The 14,038-nt window shown below is 52.4% G+C and overlaps 1 protein-coding gene across 3 annotated transcripts; it reads left to right on the top strand.

Annotated features, from left to right (window-relative positions):
• The first annotated feature begins 2,747 nt into the window (after positions 1-2,747).
• Positions 2,748-12,052, top strand: C2CD2L (C2CD2 like). 3 transcript variants are annotated; one of them, XM_035716793.2, is made up of 14 exons: positions 2,748-3,472; positions 5,407-5,502; positions 5,875-5,994; positions 6,165-6,275; positions 6,368-6,484; positions 6,578-6,689; positions 6,832-6,940; positions 7,706-7,770; positions 7,862-7,989; positions 8,081-8,255; positions 8,948-9,049; positions 9,173-9,309; positions 9,397-9,682; positions 10,635-10,921. In XM_035716793.2, exons 1-14 carry the CDS (start codon positions 3,119-3,121, stop codon positions 10,670-10,672), a joined length of 1,950 nt encoding a protein of 649 aa, XP_035572686.2. In that variant the 5' UTR covers positions 2,748-3,118; the 3' UTR covers positions 10,673-10,921. The 3 variants fall into 3 exon arrangements, with proteins under 3 accessions (XP_035572686.2, XP_025321056.3, XP_025321055.3); XM_025465271.3 differs by lacking the exon at positions 10,635-10,921 and adding an exon at positions 10,935-12,052 and having other exon boundaries at positions 2,750-3,472; positions 9,176-9,309; XM_025465270.3 differs by lacking the exon at positions 10,635-10,921 and adding an exon at positions 10,935-12,052 and having other exon boundaries at positions 2,750-3,472.
• The last annotated feature ends 1,986 nt before the right edge of the window (positions 12,053-14,038 follow it).

The raw sequence follows: 14,038 nt of genomic DNA, 5'->3' as shown, positions 1-14,038 counted from the left end.
AGCCCATCCCAAAAATGTTTTACAGTGCCAAAGAAGTCCATGAGACAGCTTTGGATAGTCTGGGGCAACAACACTTGTAAGATCCTATCTATGGCTCTTTCCAGGCAGTTGAGTTACTTTTTCCTTTTTTTCCTGCCTCTCCCCTATCAGTGTATCAAAAGTTGTTAGCTGAAAGCAAGCCCCATTCCATTGAGATGGCATGAGTTTTCAAAATGCAAGCAATATAGAAACTCTTCGTGTTGGCATGTATAATGGAATATTTTGTTAGACTTCTTAAAATTACAAAGAATTTACTAATCCCTACTATATTTGTGTGAAACTCTTTAAGTACTGGGGGACACAAAGTGATATAAATGTACTCCCCCCACACACACAAAGAATCTGCTTTAGCATATTAAAGCACCTTGGTTAAATATGAGGGAAGAGAGATGAATCTTTCATCTTTGAAAGGCAGGGTCCTCACCCTTTTTTTTTTTTTTAAGATTTTATTTATTCATCTTATTTTAAGGGAGGAGAGGAAGAGAATCCCAAGCTGACTCCACCCTGAGCACAGAGCCTGACATGAGGCTCAACCCTACAACCCTGAGATCATAACCTGAGTCAAACCCAAGACTCAGGCTGAGCCACCCAGACACCTCGACAGGGTCCACATTCTTTTTTCTTTTTTAAGATTTTTTTTTTTTTTTTTTGAGAGAGAGCATAAGCAGTGGGAGGGGGAGGGGGAGGAGGAGGAGGGAGAGGAAGAGAGACAAGCAGACACCCTGCTGAGTGGGGAGCCTGACATAAGACTCCCAAGATCCTAAGATCATGACCTGAGCAGAAGTCAAACATTTAGCTGAGTGAGCCATCCAGGCATCCCAATAGAGTCCCCACTCCTAAGCAGCTTCTTAATGAGTGGGAAAAGCAAACATGAACAACCAATTAAAGTATGGGAGAGAATGAAGTAACTGCTAGAGATCTAAGTAACAAGTGGAAGGAAGAATAGTGGAACTAACTAGGGAGACTCGTGAAACTAAATTGTGAAGCAATGTCTGGCAGGACAGGATCAAGTGGTCAGCAGAGGAGTTGAGGAAGTAAATCCATGAACTCAGAGAACTGAGATCCCTGGGAGGTTGGAGGGGTTCCTGAAGAAGAGTTCTTGGGGAAGAGGGTCTGCATAGTAAAACTTTGCATCTAAGTTACTTCTTATATAACCTGCTTCCCTAGTTCTAGCTGCTTAGCCCAGTGACAGCTTCCTCCTGGGTCTGGCCCTGAGTTCTTTCGTCCCTTCATTGCATGTCTTTTCCTCCCCTTATGATTAGAAACCCTCATTCTAGGGGTAGCTGGCTGGCCCAGCCGGAAGAGGACGTGACTTTTTTTTTTTTTTTTTTTTGAGGGTGTGACTCTTGATCTTAGGGTCATGAGTTTGAGCCCCACATTGAGTGTAGAAACTACTTAAGAATAATAATAATAAACTTTAAAAAAAACCTGTGCTAGGAATCTTCCATTATTTTTGGCATCCAGTGACCATAGCAGGGCAGGGCCATAGTAAGGCTGGTCCATCACCAACCATCTCCCCATCATTCCTTAGAGTGAATTCCTAGCATCCCAGTCTACCCCACCACCTCCTCTGGCTCAGGAGCCTTGTGGCTGACCTGCCAGATTCTGCCTAGATCTGCAACCCCACACTTTAGGAGGCATTGTTTATTCCCAGGTACTCATTCCTTGGACCACTGACTGGATTGGGGAGAGAGCTTAATACCTTCCCCGTTACCTCTCTGTGTGCTGAACACTTTGCACTTAGCTGAAGAAGATGGACCTCTTGGAGAATGGGGGTTCCTTTGAATCTTGTTGCAAGCATTTCCTTCCCCTCCTTTCAGAAGGAAATGACAAGCCCCTGTCCTATAGGGATGGAATCTACTCCCTTAAATCTAGGAAAGGGGATGGATCCTAAGACCAGAGTGTACCTATAGCATCATTCATTTTGTGTGTGCTTGCTGGGATATCACATATTTGGATGGCGTCACATATTTTGGCCAAATGTATTGATAGTCCACTGCTACACTGCCAGCTCCCTTCTCATTACCACCTCTTCTACACGTGCTCCATAGGCAGGAGCTGTTACTATGGAAATACATTATTTTTAAAAACAGAAGCAGCCCCAGGCTTGGGAAATCTCTCCAGAACAAACCCACACTAGCAAGGAGGTTAATAGGGTGTTCCTGAATCCTAGCTTCTAATGGAGGGGAGGTGGTGGCAGTGGAGGGGGCTTAATGTTCCACGTTCTATTCTGAGGCTCTACCAGGTTCAGGTTCTTTCTGGTGGGCATCTCCTTGGACCTCTGCCAGGGACCTCTATCTAGGAGGGATGCTCTGCACCAACTTAACCAAGGTCTAGCTTAGGCCAAGAAATGGGAACCAAAGAAGCTGTTGAACCTGGGGGTGTTGAGAGAAGGGGGCGACGTCCTTCTTAACCCCACACGCGTCCGAACTATAGAAATCTAAGCTGCGCAAGGGAAATCAGAGGCCGCATCTCAAGTGAGTGAAGCTACTCTAGCGGTGAGCTCAGGGGAAGGGGTGTACCCCGATTTCGGTACGGGGCGGTGTGGTCAAAGATCCCGCCTCTTTTCAACCCCGGAACCTCCTCCCGCCTGGGTCGTCCTCCCGCCCTCCTCGGAGCGCCGGAGCCCGGAGCTCGCCAAGCCCCGCCCAGCGCGGGTGCGGCTCCTTTAAGGGCGGGTGGGGGCGGGGCGCCGGCCGTGTTGTCAGTGTCAGCTTTGCGCACGCAGCCCTTCCGGAGCCGGTGCCGGTCCGCGAGCCCCCACGTCTCTGCAGGCGAGTCCCCGCCCGGGTCCGGCAGGGCCGGCGCCGTGGGAGGAGTCGGGCGCTGGCCGGAGACTAGCCCGGGTCCGCCTGCCGGACCGACCGAGGCGGGACCGCGCGGAGAGGGACCCCGGCGTCGCGACCCCCCAGGACTCCTGTCCTCCGTCTGTGGCACCCGCTAGTTCCGGACACTCAGCCCCGCGGAGCCCCCGAGCCCGCGCGCCCAGCCCCGGGGGAGCCCGCCCCCGCCCCGCGGCCCGCCCGGGCCATGCTCCCCCGGGGCAGCGGCTGAGCCCGGACCGGAGCCCGCGCGGAGCATGGATCCGGGCTGGGGACAGCAGGACGTGGGCTGGGCGGCCCTGCTGGTCCTCTTCGCCGCCTCGCTGCTCACGGTGCTTGGCTGGCTGCTCCAGTATGCCCGGGGCTTGTGGCTGGCGCGGGCCCGCGGGGGCCGGGGGCCGGGACCCGCCTTAGCCGCCGAGCCCGCGGGCTCCCTGCGGGAGCTGGGCGTGTGGCGCTCGCTGCTGCGGCTGCGGCCGAGTCGGGCCGGCGCCCCCGAGGAGCCAGGCGTCCGGGGCCTCCTCGCGTCGCTCTTCGCCTTCAAGTCTTTCCGAGAGAACTGGCAACGGGCTTGGGTGCGAGCGCTGAACGAGCAGGCCTGCAGGGACGGGGTGAGTTGGACAGGAGCACCTAAGTGGTCCTCTCACTCAGCCTTTCCTTCAGGGGAGGGAGGGTCAGATGGGGGTGGGGATCAACTGGAGAGCCCTATGCCTTCTCTTCCCCTCCGAGATTACAGAAGAGGGTGCAGGTAAAGGCTGGAGGTTGTAGAAATCTAGCCAGGTCCCAAATCCTCTATTCTGTGCTGGAGGTACTCTCTGGCTCCAAACCCAAGCACAAGTTGCTGTTCTCATAGCAACGCTAATCCCAGGGCCTGAGGGCACTTCCGTGTAGCTGGGTGCTGGTTGTGTTGGGGGAACCGGGATACAAGGGAAACAGGTGCACCTGCAGAAGGAATTTGCCTGGTCCTCATGCCGCCATACCCAGTTAACATTTCACGCCCCAAATCCCTGGTCTGATTAGGCAGATAGATCCCCAAGCCCTTAGTAATTTCACTGATACAGACTAACGCATCCTTCTTTTTGCTGACCTGCCGCATATATATTGAGGAAAAGGTCAGTTGAGGTGGAGAGCAGATCGACAGTCCATGCCCTTCTCAGTAGATGAGCCTGGAGCTGCCCCTTAAGGGTCAGTCAGAAACCAGCCCAGCCTACTTCCTCCCATTGCACCATGGGCATCTGGTCTCCCAGGAAGTAGGGCAGGAAGCGTGGTCATAAGACTGAGGTGGGGTGGGAGGTAGAGGCCTCCCTGTCATGGGGCCCTCTCCCATCCTGGCCCAGTAATCTGTCTTCACCCTCACTGTCTATCAGTCCCCTGCTCAGAGGGTTCAGCATCTCCAGCTCCCACTAGGGCTCTACTCTACTAGCTCCCCAGATGCCTGGAAGCAGAAGTGGCCACACAAGAAGTTGCTCAGTCTCCTCTGTCCAGCTAGGCAGCAGAAAGCCAGATGGCATCTGTTAATTTACATCTTGAACTCATCCCTCCACCCAGTTCTCCCTGTACCTTGTCCCTAGGTCAGGAGAGACTCCTCAGGGCAGCTGACTCAGCCGGACATTGGCCTCCCTTGCAGGGGGTGGGGAGTTTGGGGTTCTAAACCTCTATGTCCCCATCTTGCTGTGCCTGGCCTTCAAGCTAGCTACAGGAGCGGAGAAGTTGGGACTCCCTGTTCTGCCAGGAATATGAGCCCTGCGAATTTGTTGCTTCCCACCCCAATCCCAAGGAAGGGCTGTCAGCTCAGCTTTTGTCCCCTCCTCAATTCTTCTTCCCATTCTGCCCTCTGGATGGTGCTTTGGTAGGCTTTTTCCACTGCCTTGTAGGAATTAGGAAGCTCTTTCAAGACCTAAGCTAAGCAGCTTTCTGCTGCCTAATACCACCCTGCTATCTGCCCTGAGGATTTAGCTAGGCCCCGGACCCTTGAGCTCTCAGAGCTTGCTTTCTGTCCCAGTCCCTCTAGTAAAGTTTCCCAAGGCCATGCTGAGCTAGTCTTCAACCCCAACAGTATGGATAGGGTCATACCCTCGAGCCTCCGCATCCTCTTTATCTGGAGGAAGTCTCATTTCTTCAGCTCTTGTCTTGAATAAGTGGCCCTGCTGTCTTTACCCTTAGCTCAGCAGTGTTGCTCTCTTCCCGGTTATATGTACATAGCAACCAACACCTTTATTATTATTTTCTCTGTGCACACCTTTCTTTGAGGGTAGGTTGGAGGGATGAAAGGAAAGGTCGGGGCAGAAATCTAGGGTCTTCCGCTCAAGGTGAACTGGTTTTTGAGGTGGTCTAGCTCCCTCGTTCTCCCTAGCAACTGCAGGCACCAGAGAGGTGTGGTTCTAGGGGAACACTTCCTGTCCTAAAGCTCTGAGCCAAGGAGGGGCCAGAAGCCAGCCTGCAGCTGAGGCCTCTGCAGTGCCAGGGCACGGCCAGCAACTGAGCAGACCAGTCCTGTGGGGGGCAGCTCCAGAGACCTGATCCTGTGTCCACATTACTCCCTCAGAGTTCCATCCAAATCGCCTTTGAGGAGGTGCCCCAAGTCCCACCCAGAGCCAGCATTAGTCATGTGACCTGCGTAGACCAATCGGACCGCACCATGGTAAGGGTTTGATGGGCACTGTCTTCTATGGGACCTGAGGAGGGGCCGGGATCCCAAGAGTTCCTTTTAGTCTAAGGGCTTTTAACCTGAAATCTCTGAATGCCTTTGGGATCCAAGGACTGGCTTCAGGAGGTCTGAGAGTCCCATTCAAGTTACATGTGAAATGTAGCCCATGTGTGTATGTCTGCCTTTTTCTGGAGAGAGGAGCCTTTGGCTTTTATTTAATTATTTTATGGGCTTGTGACCCCCAAGAAGTGAAGTCTTGAGTAAAACCATGCGGGGAGGAGTCTTTATAGGGCAGAGGGAAACAGGGTTGAGCCTCCTGCCTCCGCGCCTGACCCCCTCCTTGCCTCCATGCCTTGCCTGTCTCAGGTGCTGCATTGCCAGCTCTCTGCTGAGGAGGTGATGTTCCCAGTCTCTGTGACCCAGCAGTCCCCCGCTGCCGTCTCCATGGAGACCTACCACGTCACTCTGACACTGCCACCAACACAGGTGGAGGGGGATGTGGGAAACCGAGTTGGGCAGGGGGCGGTTCAGGGCGGTTCGAGGCCTCAGCCTCTCAGTTTGCTTCCTCAGAATTGGGGAAGGGAGGGTCCTGGGGAGTAGGGAGTCATTGGAGGCCTGAGGCAAGTCACCCCAGCCCTGTTGTCCCTCGCCCCCAGCTGGAAGTCAGCTTGGAGGAAATCCCAGACCAGGGGCTGCTCGTGTCCTGGGCCTTTACGGATCGCCCGGATCTCAGCCTGACGGTGCTTCCCAAGCTGCAGGCCAGGGAGGTAAGGGGGCAGGGCTGGGAGGAAGAGGCAGGGCAGGGAGGCTGATGCAGAGCTGGGGGCCCCACCTCTGTGTTCTCCTCCTCCTCGTGCAGAGAGGCGAGGAGCAAGTGGAGCTCTCCACTATTGAAGAATTGATCGAGGATGCAATTATCAGCACCCAGCCAGCCATGATGGTCAACCTCAGGGCTTGCTCAGCCCCCGGAGGCCTGGTAAGTAGATCCTTGAAACAAATGGTTTGTATGCATCCCGTCACCAGGGTCCATGTTGGGATTCTTGTTCCCTTTACTTCCCTCTGCTCTTAGGTACCCAGTGAGAAGCCACCCATGGTGCCCCAGGCACAGCCAGCCATCTCCAGACCCACCCGGTTATTCCTACGGCAGCTTCGAGCATCTCACCTGGGAAGTGAGTTGGAAGGTGAGAGCTAGAAGCAGCTGGGGGAATGCCAAGGCTCTGGGTGTAGGTGCTCCCTGCCCTCTGCCAAGGGTGTGGCTTTGTTATTCCTCAGTGGCTTCCCATCTTTGATTCTGAGCATCTTCTAATTTCTGGTTCTTCCTAGGCACCGGGGAACTGTGCTGTGTAGCTGAGCTCGACAACCCGGTGCAACAGAAGTGGACCAAACCCATGAGCGCCGGTCCCGAGGTGGAGTGGACTGAGGACCTGGCACTGTAAGGAGTGATTCCTCCACCTCCACCCCTGCTCCCATGGGGTAGAAGGGTTTTGCTGAAGATCAAACCCTTCCAGCATAGTCCTGGCATGAAGCAGCTCTGCTTTCAGTAAACTTTGTATGAGCCCTGTTGTATGCCAGGCCCTGGCCTAGGTCCTAGGGATATAAACATGACCAAGATGCACCCTCACCTCTGAGGCTCCAATCAAGATTTACACAAAGTGCCGTGGTGGGGGGAGATGAATTCCCATGGAGAAATAAAGATCAGCGTAGGCTTCATGAAGGAGGTGGCATTTAAACCACACCTTACAGCAAGAATAGGATTTCAATAGGGTATGACAGAAAAGCATTTTTGGCAGAGGAAACAGCTTGAGCAAAGGGAAGGGGGTAGTTTGACATAGAGAGAGAGAGAGACAGGGAGGGCAAGTGGGCCAGGAGGATCTGAGCACCAGGCATACTGAGCAGAGCCCTGTCCTGTACTCTGGGGAAAAGAGTATTGGTTTGTTTTTAAGTTTTATTTATTTAAGTAATCTCCACACCCAACGTGGGGCTCCCACTCATGACCCTGACATCAGGAGTCACATGCTTTTCCATCGGAGCTGGCCAGGTGCCCCAGGAAGAGTATTTGGAGGGCAAGAGTTAATCTGATTGGAGCCCTTGTTCCATCTTGTTTATGTACGTCTCCCTTTGCCTCTGGCCTGTGATGAGTTTGAGGGTAGATTTCATTTGCTGACCCCCACCCCACCCCACCTCCTCTTGGCCACAGGGATCTGGGCCCCCAGAGCCGGGAGCTGACCCTCAAAGTGCTGAGGAGCAGCAGCTGTGGAGACGGTGAGTAGGGGGCAGGAAGGAGCTCCTCTGGGTGGCTTCTAAGTGGGGGTCTGGTCAAGGGCCCAGCTCACAGTGCTCCTCCTTTCCCCAGCTGAACTCTTGGGCCAGGTCACACTGCCTGTGGGCTCCCCTTCCAGACTACTGTCCCGGAGACAGGTATGCCCACTCACCCCTGGGCCGGGGAAAGCCCTGGGACTGGTGGCCACCATGGCAGTAGAGGTAAGAAGCTGAACCTGGGGGCAGATGGGAGGACACAGGGGTTAGGGCTGTCTCTGAGGCGCTGCCTCTTTGCTCTTCCACCCCTCGGCAGCTTCAGTATGAGGAGGGCTCCCCCCGGAACCTGGGCACTCCGACTCCCTCCACTCCACGACCCAGCATCACGCCCACCAAGAAGATCGAGCTAGACCGGACCATCATGCCTGATGGCACCATTGTGACCACAGTCACCACTGTCCAGTCCCGGCCTCGTGTCGAAGGGAAACTAGGTAAAGAAAAAGGAGCCCGGTTGGAGCCAGGGGCCCTTGGCTGCAGACCCATGTGGGACAGGGAAGGGCAAGGGAAGCCCTGATTCCAGCTCCTCCTGTGTTCCAGCCACATCTTCCTCATTATCTTTGTCTCTCAGACTTCCCCTTACATCCCTCCTTTTCTTCCACTCCCTCTCCCGCTTCCATCCTGGCTTTGCCAGGCCCTCCTGTAGGACTCTTGCTCTTCCACCTCCCCTGCTTCCTCGCTGTCTTTTCACAGGTCTCCTGCCATCCTCCCCCCCACCGCCCCCAACTGCCTACTTGTCCCCCGCCCCAACCTTCTAGCACCCTTGGGATCCAGCAACAAATCCAGTGGCCTCTGTGGTACTTCTCCTACTCCCAGGACCCCTCCGTGACATTTTTCCCACCTCTAGGGGTCCCACAAGGTTCCCCCTGCCCCCAGGGGACCCCTAGGTCATCTCTGTGTACTCAGCATTTTCATGGCATCTCCCCACACCTTTGGTGCCCCCCCCCCCGCCCCCAGCACTTTCCCATACTCCCTTGGTTCCTGTGGTGTCTTTTTGCCCCCATAGAATCTTATTAATCACCCCTGCCCTCTGAGTCAGCCAAAGCCTGCATCTCCATAAAGACAGTAGGGGGTGGGGGCCACTTTAAGGCACCTCCCAGCTCACTGACCCTCCCCCACCCACCAGACTCCCCCTCCCGATCCCCGTCCAAGGTGGAGGTGACCGAGAAGACAACGACTGTGCTGAGTGAGAGCAGCGGCCCCAGCAGTGCCTCCCACAGCAGCAGCCGTGAGTGGGGGATTGGGAGGTTTCAGTGTCAGCGGGGACGGGGGGCCCCAGAGCCAAAAAGCCATTTTGCGTGGGACACAGAAGCCAGGGAGGAGTCAGGTTATCCATCCTCTATACCCCCAGCAGGGGAGAGCCACCTTTCCAACGGTTTGGACCCTGTAGCGGAGACAGCGATTCGCCAGCTCACAGAGCCCAGCGGGCGGGCAGCCAAAAAGACACCCACCAAGCGTAGCACTCTTATCATCTCTGGCGTTTCCAAGGTAACATGGCTCTGAGGAGAGGAGCTGGGATAGGGAGAAAGCCCTGATGGGTCACTCCTGCCCATTAAAACGTGTCCCTCCTGCCAGGTGCCCATTGCTCAGGACGAGCTGGCACTATCTCTGGGCTATGCGGCATCCCTGGAGGCCTCAATGCAGGACGATGCAGGAGCCAGTGGAGGTCCCTCCTCCCCGCCCTCAGACCCACCAGCCATGTCCCCAGGACCCCTCGATGCCCTCTCCAGCCCCACCAGCGTCCAGGAAGCAGATGAGACAACACGTTCGGACATTTCTGAGAGGCCATCTGTGGATGATGTTGAGTCAGAAACAGGGTCTACTGGTGCGCTGGAGACCCGCAGCCTCAAGGATCACAAAGGTGGGGAAGATATTGGCAGCCCACCCCCTTCTTTTATAACCAGTATCAGGACCTGGGTCCTACTAGACACTTAGGGGAATGGGATTCTCAACCCAATTCACCTTCTCCTTCCTCCGCTGAGGGATCCCAGAGTTCCCAGCCTGTTTCAGCCAAGCCAGAGTGGAGCAGGGGAACTTACTGCCTAAGGTCCTGGCCTGGATCTGACAGGCACCAGTGGCAGGAAGGGATGCCAAAGTATTTCCCTTTACCTCCATTTTTCTTCCTCCTTGGGTCTAAGCACATATCTTCTTTCCTCTCTTCCTCTCCTTTTTTTTTCTTTCCCTTTTTCGATTCTGCACTCTTACCTATGAGTAGAAATCCTACCCTGGGTTGACTCTAGGAGTGTCCTCTTTTTTTCTTTTCTTTTTTTAAGATTTTATTTATTTATTCATGGGAGATACAGAGGGAGAGGCAGAGACACAGGTAGAGGGAGAAGAAGGCTCCCTGTGCAGAGCCTGATGAGGAACTCGATTCCAGGACCCCGGGATCACGACCTGAGCTGAAGGCAGACACTCAACTGCTGAGCTACACAGGTGTCCCTAGGAGTGTCTTTTTGGCAGTGACACGTCTGGCCCATGGGTAGTTGTGTTGCTTTTCTAACCTCTAAGGATGAGAGGCTTGCCTCCGCATATCTTTATTCCTCTGCCCGTGACTTTATCAACCACAAACGTATTGAACTGTGACCTAAGCCTGCTTCACTTCTTGGGATAATGAGATTCCTAAGTCCAAAGCCTGTTATGTCTGCATTTTTCTCATTATATTGGTCCTGAATTTACCTCCTTGAACTTTTCCAGCTGCACTGCTTCCTGCTCACATGCTGGCATCTGATCGAGTCAGTGCCCATCCACCTCGTCCTTACGTGATTTTATGGGCTTTTAAGAATACCCTCAGCTCAGCCTTTGTCTTTCTGTAGGAAAGAGGCCCCGTGGTCAGCCTGGCCTCGCAGAGTAGCCACCCCGTGACTTGCTCCTCAGCGGCAGTAGTCGGGAGTGCACCCAGAATCCCATGAGCATCGCCATTTTTTCCTCAGGAAAGATAAAAGGCATGTGTTGCCTCTCCACTCTTTCCTAAGGAAGCCTGGCTTTTAGGCAAAGGAACTGGTTCTGTTTTGTATCTTACAACCCCTCCACGCTTGGTCCTTCCTCTGCTCCCCACCTCACCCCACCCCTGCCATGCCCCTGTCTCTGCCTCAGCCTCCCCTCTCCCCCCACAGTGAGCTTCCTGCGCAGTGGCACTAAACTTATCTTCCGCCGGAGGCCTCGACAGAAGGAAGCTGGTCTGAGCCAATCACACGATGACCTCTCCAACACGACGGCCACACCCAGTGTCCGAAAGAAGGCTGGCAGCTTTTCCCGCCGCCTTATCAAGCGCTTTTCCTTCAAATCCAAACCCAAGGCCAATGGCAATCCCAGTCCCCAGCTCTGAGGGCCCTTCTCACCTCCTGAGCTAGGAGAGGGCAGGAGTCCTCTCTGATCACCCCCATTCCTCTTCCATTCCCCTTCCTGGATTCCCAACAGCCCGGGCCAGGGAAGCCCTCTGGGTTCCAGGAAGCCCTGTTCACCCTGGGCTGTGGGGCCAGTTGGAAGGGTACTTGCAACGGGAAGCATGAGAGAGGTGGGCACCCGTTGCTGAAGACACGGTAGAGGGAGTGGATGTCTGGGAGTAAGAGGAGGGCTCTGTCCTAGCACGTGTGGGCATTCCTCAGAACCTACTGCCTGCTGTTGACCTTGGCCCCTCAGAGGAGTCCCAGGGTGCTCAGCTCCTCAAGCTGGTCCTTCCTCCCCTATTTATTCTCTTTTCTATTTATATGTGTGGTCCGGGACCCTCAGTGAACAGATGAGAGAGGGCATCTCTCCCAGGTGACCCTTCTTTCCTGTCCCAGGAGGGTAGGCAATTAATTCCCTTTGGGACAGGACTCCCATGTCTCCCTCAGGTCCCCACTCCGACCAGCACCAGTGTCTGCCTCTGGGGACATTGGCAGCTCACAGAAAGCCGGGCTGGTGCCCCGGATGGGGGGCAGGTACTCCCCACCTCCCTGCCTCCCCTCCTGCTCCTCATCCCTCCCTCCTGTTTATTACTGTTTTTGTACTTGATGCCTTCTCCGTGAGCAGTGGCTCTGATGGAAGGAGGGAGCCAGGAGCTGGGTGGAAGCCTTCCCCGGAGACATGGCTTCAGGGGCTTTATTAAAGACTGTGATGATGATGATGATGATGATGATGATGAAGCAAGAGTAGGGCTACACCTCTGTGTGTTGGGAGATGATGATGTCCATTGCTGTGTGATGGCTTGGAATTTAATTTATTAAATTAAAGTCAAATTGGAGTTTATAAACTGGACAACTGGTTATCCTTTGAAAGGTGAGTGAGAAGCAGGGCTGCGCTATTGGTGGGGTGGGAAGATCAGAGATGGGCTCAGGTAGCAAGGTGGGGTAGATGACACACATTGGGTCAGCTAAGAAGCTCCTGCAGGGAAGAAGAGACATTAGAGAGAAGATGGAAGATTGAGTCTTTGGAGGGTGAAGTTGTAGCAAAAAAAAGTCAGAAAAAAAAATCAACTAGTACAGGCATTTTCATTCCTTTCTTGAATAGGCTGCTCCTTCCAGGATATAATAGAATCCAACAGGAAGCATGGACTCTCGATCTAGATAACCTAGATTTGAGTCTCAACTCCTCTAATTACCTGTGTGACCTCAGGCAAGTTATGTTACCACAGAATGCCTCTGTTTTTTCATCTGTAAAATGGGAACTGGGATAGTAGCTATGACTTGGCTGTGGCTAAATCCATAAATGAGCGTTAAGTGTAAATTGTAAGCGTAAAGTGCTTACAATTCTGCTGGCATGTGGTCAGTGCTGAATAAGTGCTGTTACCTCAGAAGAAACAGATTGGGAGGGGGAAATCTTATAAGGGTTTCATTATCCTGAAAAGTCTTTCATTCCTAAATGTAGGCAAGTTTCAGGGAGTTATGGGTACTAGCAAAATCTACACCCTCGGTTCCTGTTCTCTGAGACCTTGCTCAGGACTTGGACTAGGTAAGCTGCTGCAAGGTGTCAAATTAAATTCTGTCCCCCTGAGCCGGGGACAGAAAGCCTGAGTGTGCCCCAGACACACCAAGAGACCTTGAATAGATGACTTCTCCTTTCTGGACCTCTAGTTCCTCATCCCTAAAATGAATAGTGACCTTGATTATCATTCAGATCACCTCAGGCCTCGCCATTTTGACTGACTTACATCACAGGTGGTTTAGGACACATGTCTTTGGTTAGGCAGCATGGAACTGTCGATATTTCCCATGCCCTGTCCATACTAGTCACCAAATACAGGATATTTAGCGAGAGTGACAAAATATGAATATTTGGTTAATTTGTATATAGTGATAGATCCAACTCTAGGTCATGAAAACTCAAGAGATTTACCAAGATATTTCCTCTGATCTAAGAAGTGCAACTCTTAATGGCTCACAGAGAGCAGCTTATTTACCAAGATGCCAAGATAGCCAAACACACTGATCTTGAAATTTTACAAGAAAATTGTGTTGATGGGAGGGCAAGTATTCAGATTCCCACTGGATCTGCAGATTGAGTAGATGGTAACTGGAAGCTGTATTCAGCTTCTAGTGCTGTGCTGCCCAGAGCTCAGTGGAGCAACATATTTTATGGTAAAGAATCTGACCATATTTCAAAAAGTTTTTTAAATTAACCTAAAAGAAATACAAAACATTATTTGGTCAACTTTATCCATTTTACACTTAGAGAAGAGAGCCACAGCCTTTGATGAGTATGAATTATGCTTTAAATTTTTGTGGCAGCTTTTAAAGAACAAATCTCAGGATGTGTCTGAATTATCCAACCAAAATTATAGCTTGTTTTCAAGAGAGGCAGATTGAGATGGAAGTTAATGCTAGACAGCAGGACATGGTCTTGGATTTTGGAGACATGTGGATCCCAGAGCTATCCTGAAATTTTTGCTCTGTAAAAATTGAGTCAACGTAGCTCTGTGGATGAACTTTTTCTTCATGCAATTGCTAAACTAAAGCTAAGAACCATCTTCAGTGGTGGAAATCTGAATTAAAAGGTTTGCATTTTGTAACAATGTGCTTTTGAAGGAATGATGATAAAATATATTTTTGTTACTTCTGAATTATATTTTAAGAACCCTCTTTTAAAAGAGGAACGCTATAACTCACTATCAGTAACCAAGTTTATGCACAAATTTCTGATTTTACTGTTATTTTTAATAGCATCTTTTATTCATATTGAACATTTCGTGTTTTCCGATTATGAGTCATACAGGCTTATTTTTAGGTTAGAAAAAAAATGC

Source organism: Canis lupus, chromosome 5 (genome assembly GCF_003254725.2).
Source record: "Canis lupus dingo isolate Sandy chromosome 5, ASM325472v2, whole genome shotgun sequence".
NCBI classification, from domain to species: domain Eukaryota; kingdom Metazoa; phylum Chordata; class Mammalia; order Carnivora; family Canidae; genus Canis; species Canis lupus.
The sequence above is the reverse complement of the archived record's forward strand: the minus strand, read 5'-3'. Positions and strand labels throughout refer to the sequence as shown.

Bases quoted from the DNA above. Each gene is read 5' to 3' on its own strand.
- C2CD2L (XM_025465270.3), top strand. From the start codon at position 3,119: ATGGATCCGGGCTGGGGACAGCAGGACGTGGGCTGGGCGGCCCTGCTG. The intron at 9,050-9,172 runs GTGAGTGGGGGA...CTATACCCCCAG, and splicing joins TGCCTCCCACAGCAGCAGCC to CAGGGGAGAGCCACCTTTCC. The intron at 9,683-10,934 runs GTGGGGAAGATA...CTCCCCCCACAG, and splicing joins CAGCCTCAAGGATCACAAAG to TGAGCTTCCTGCGCAGTGGC.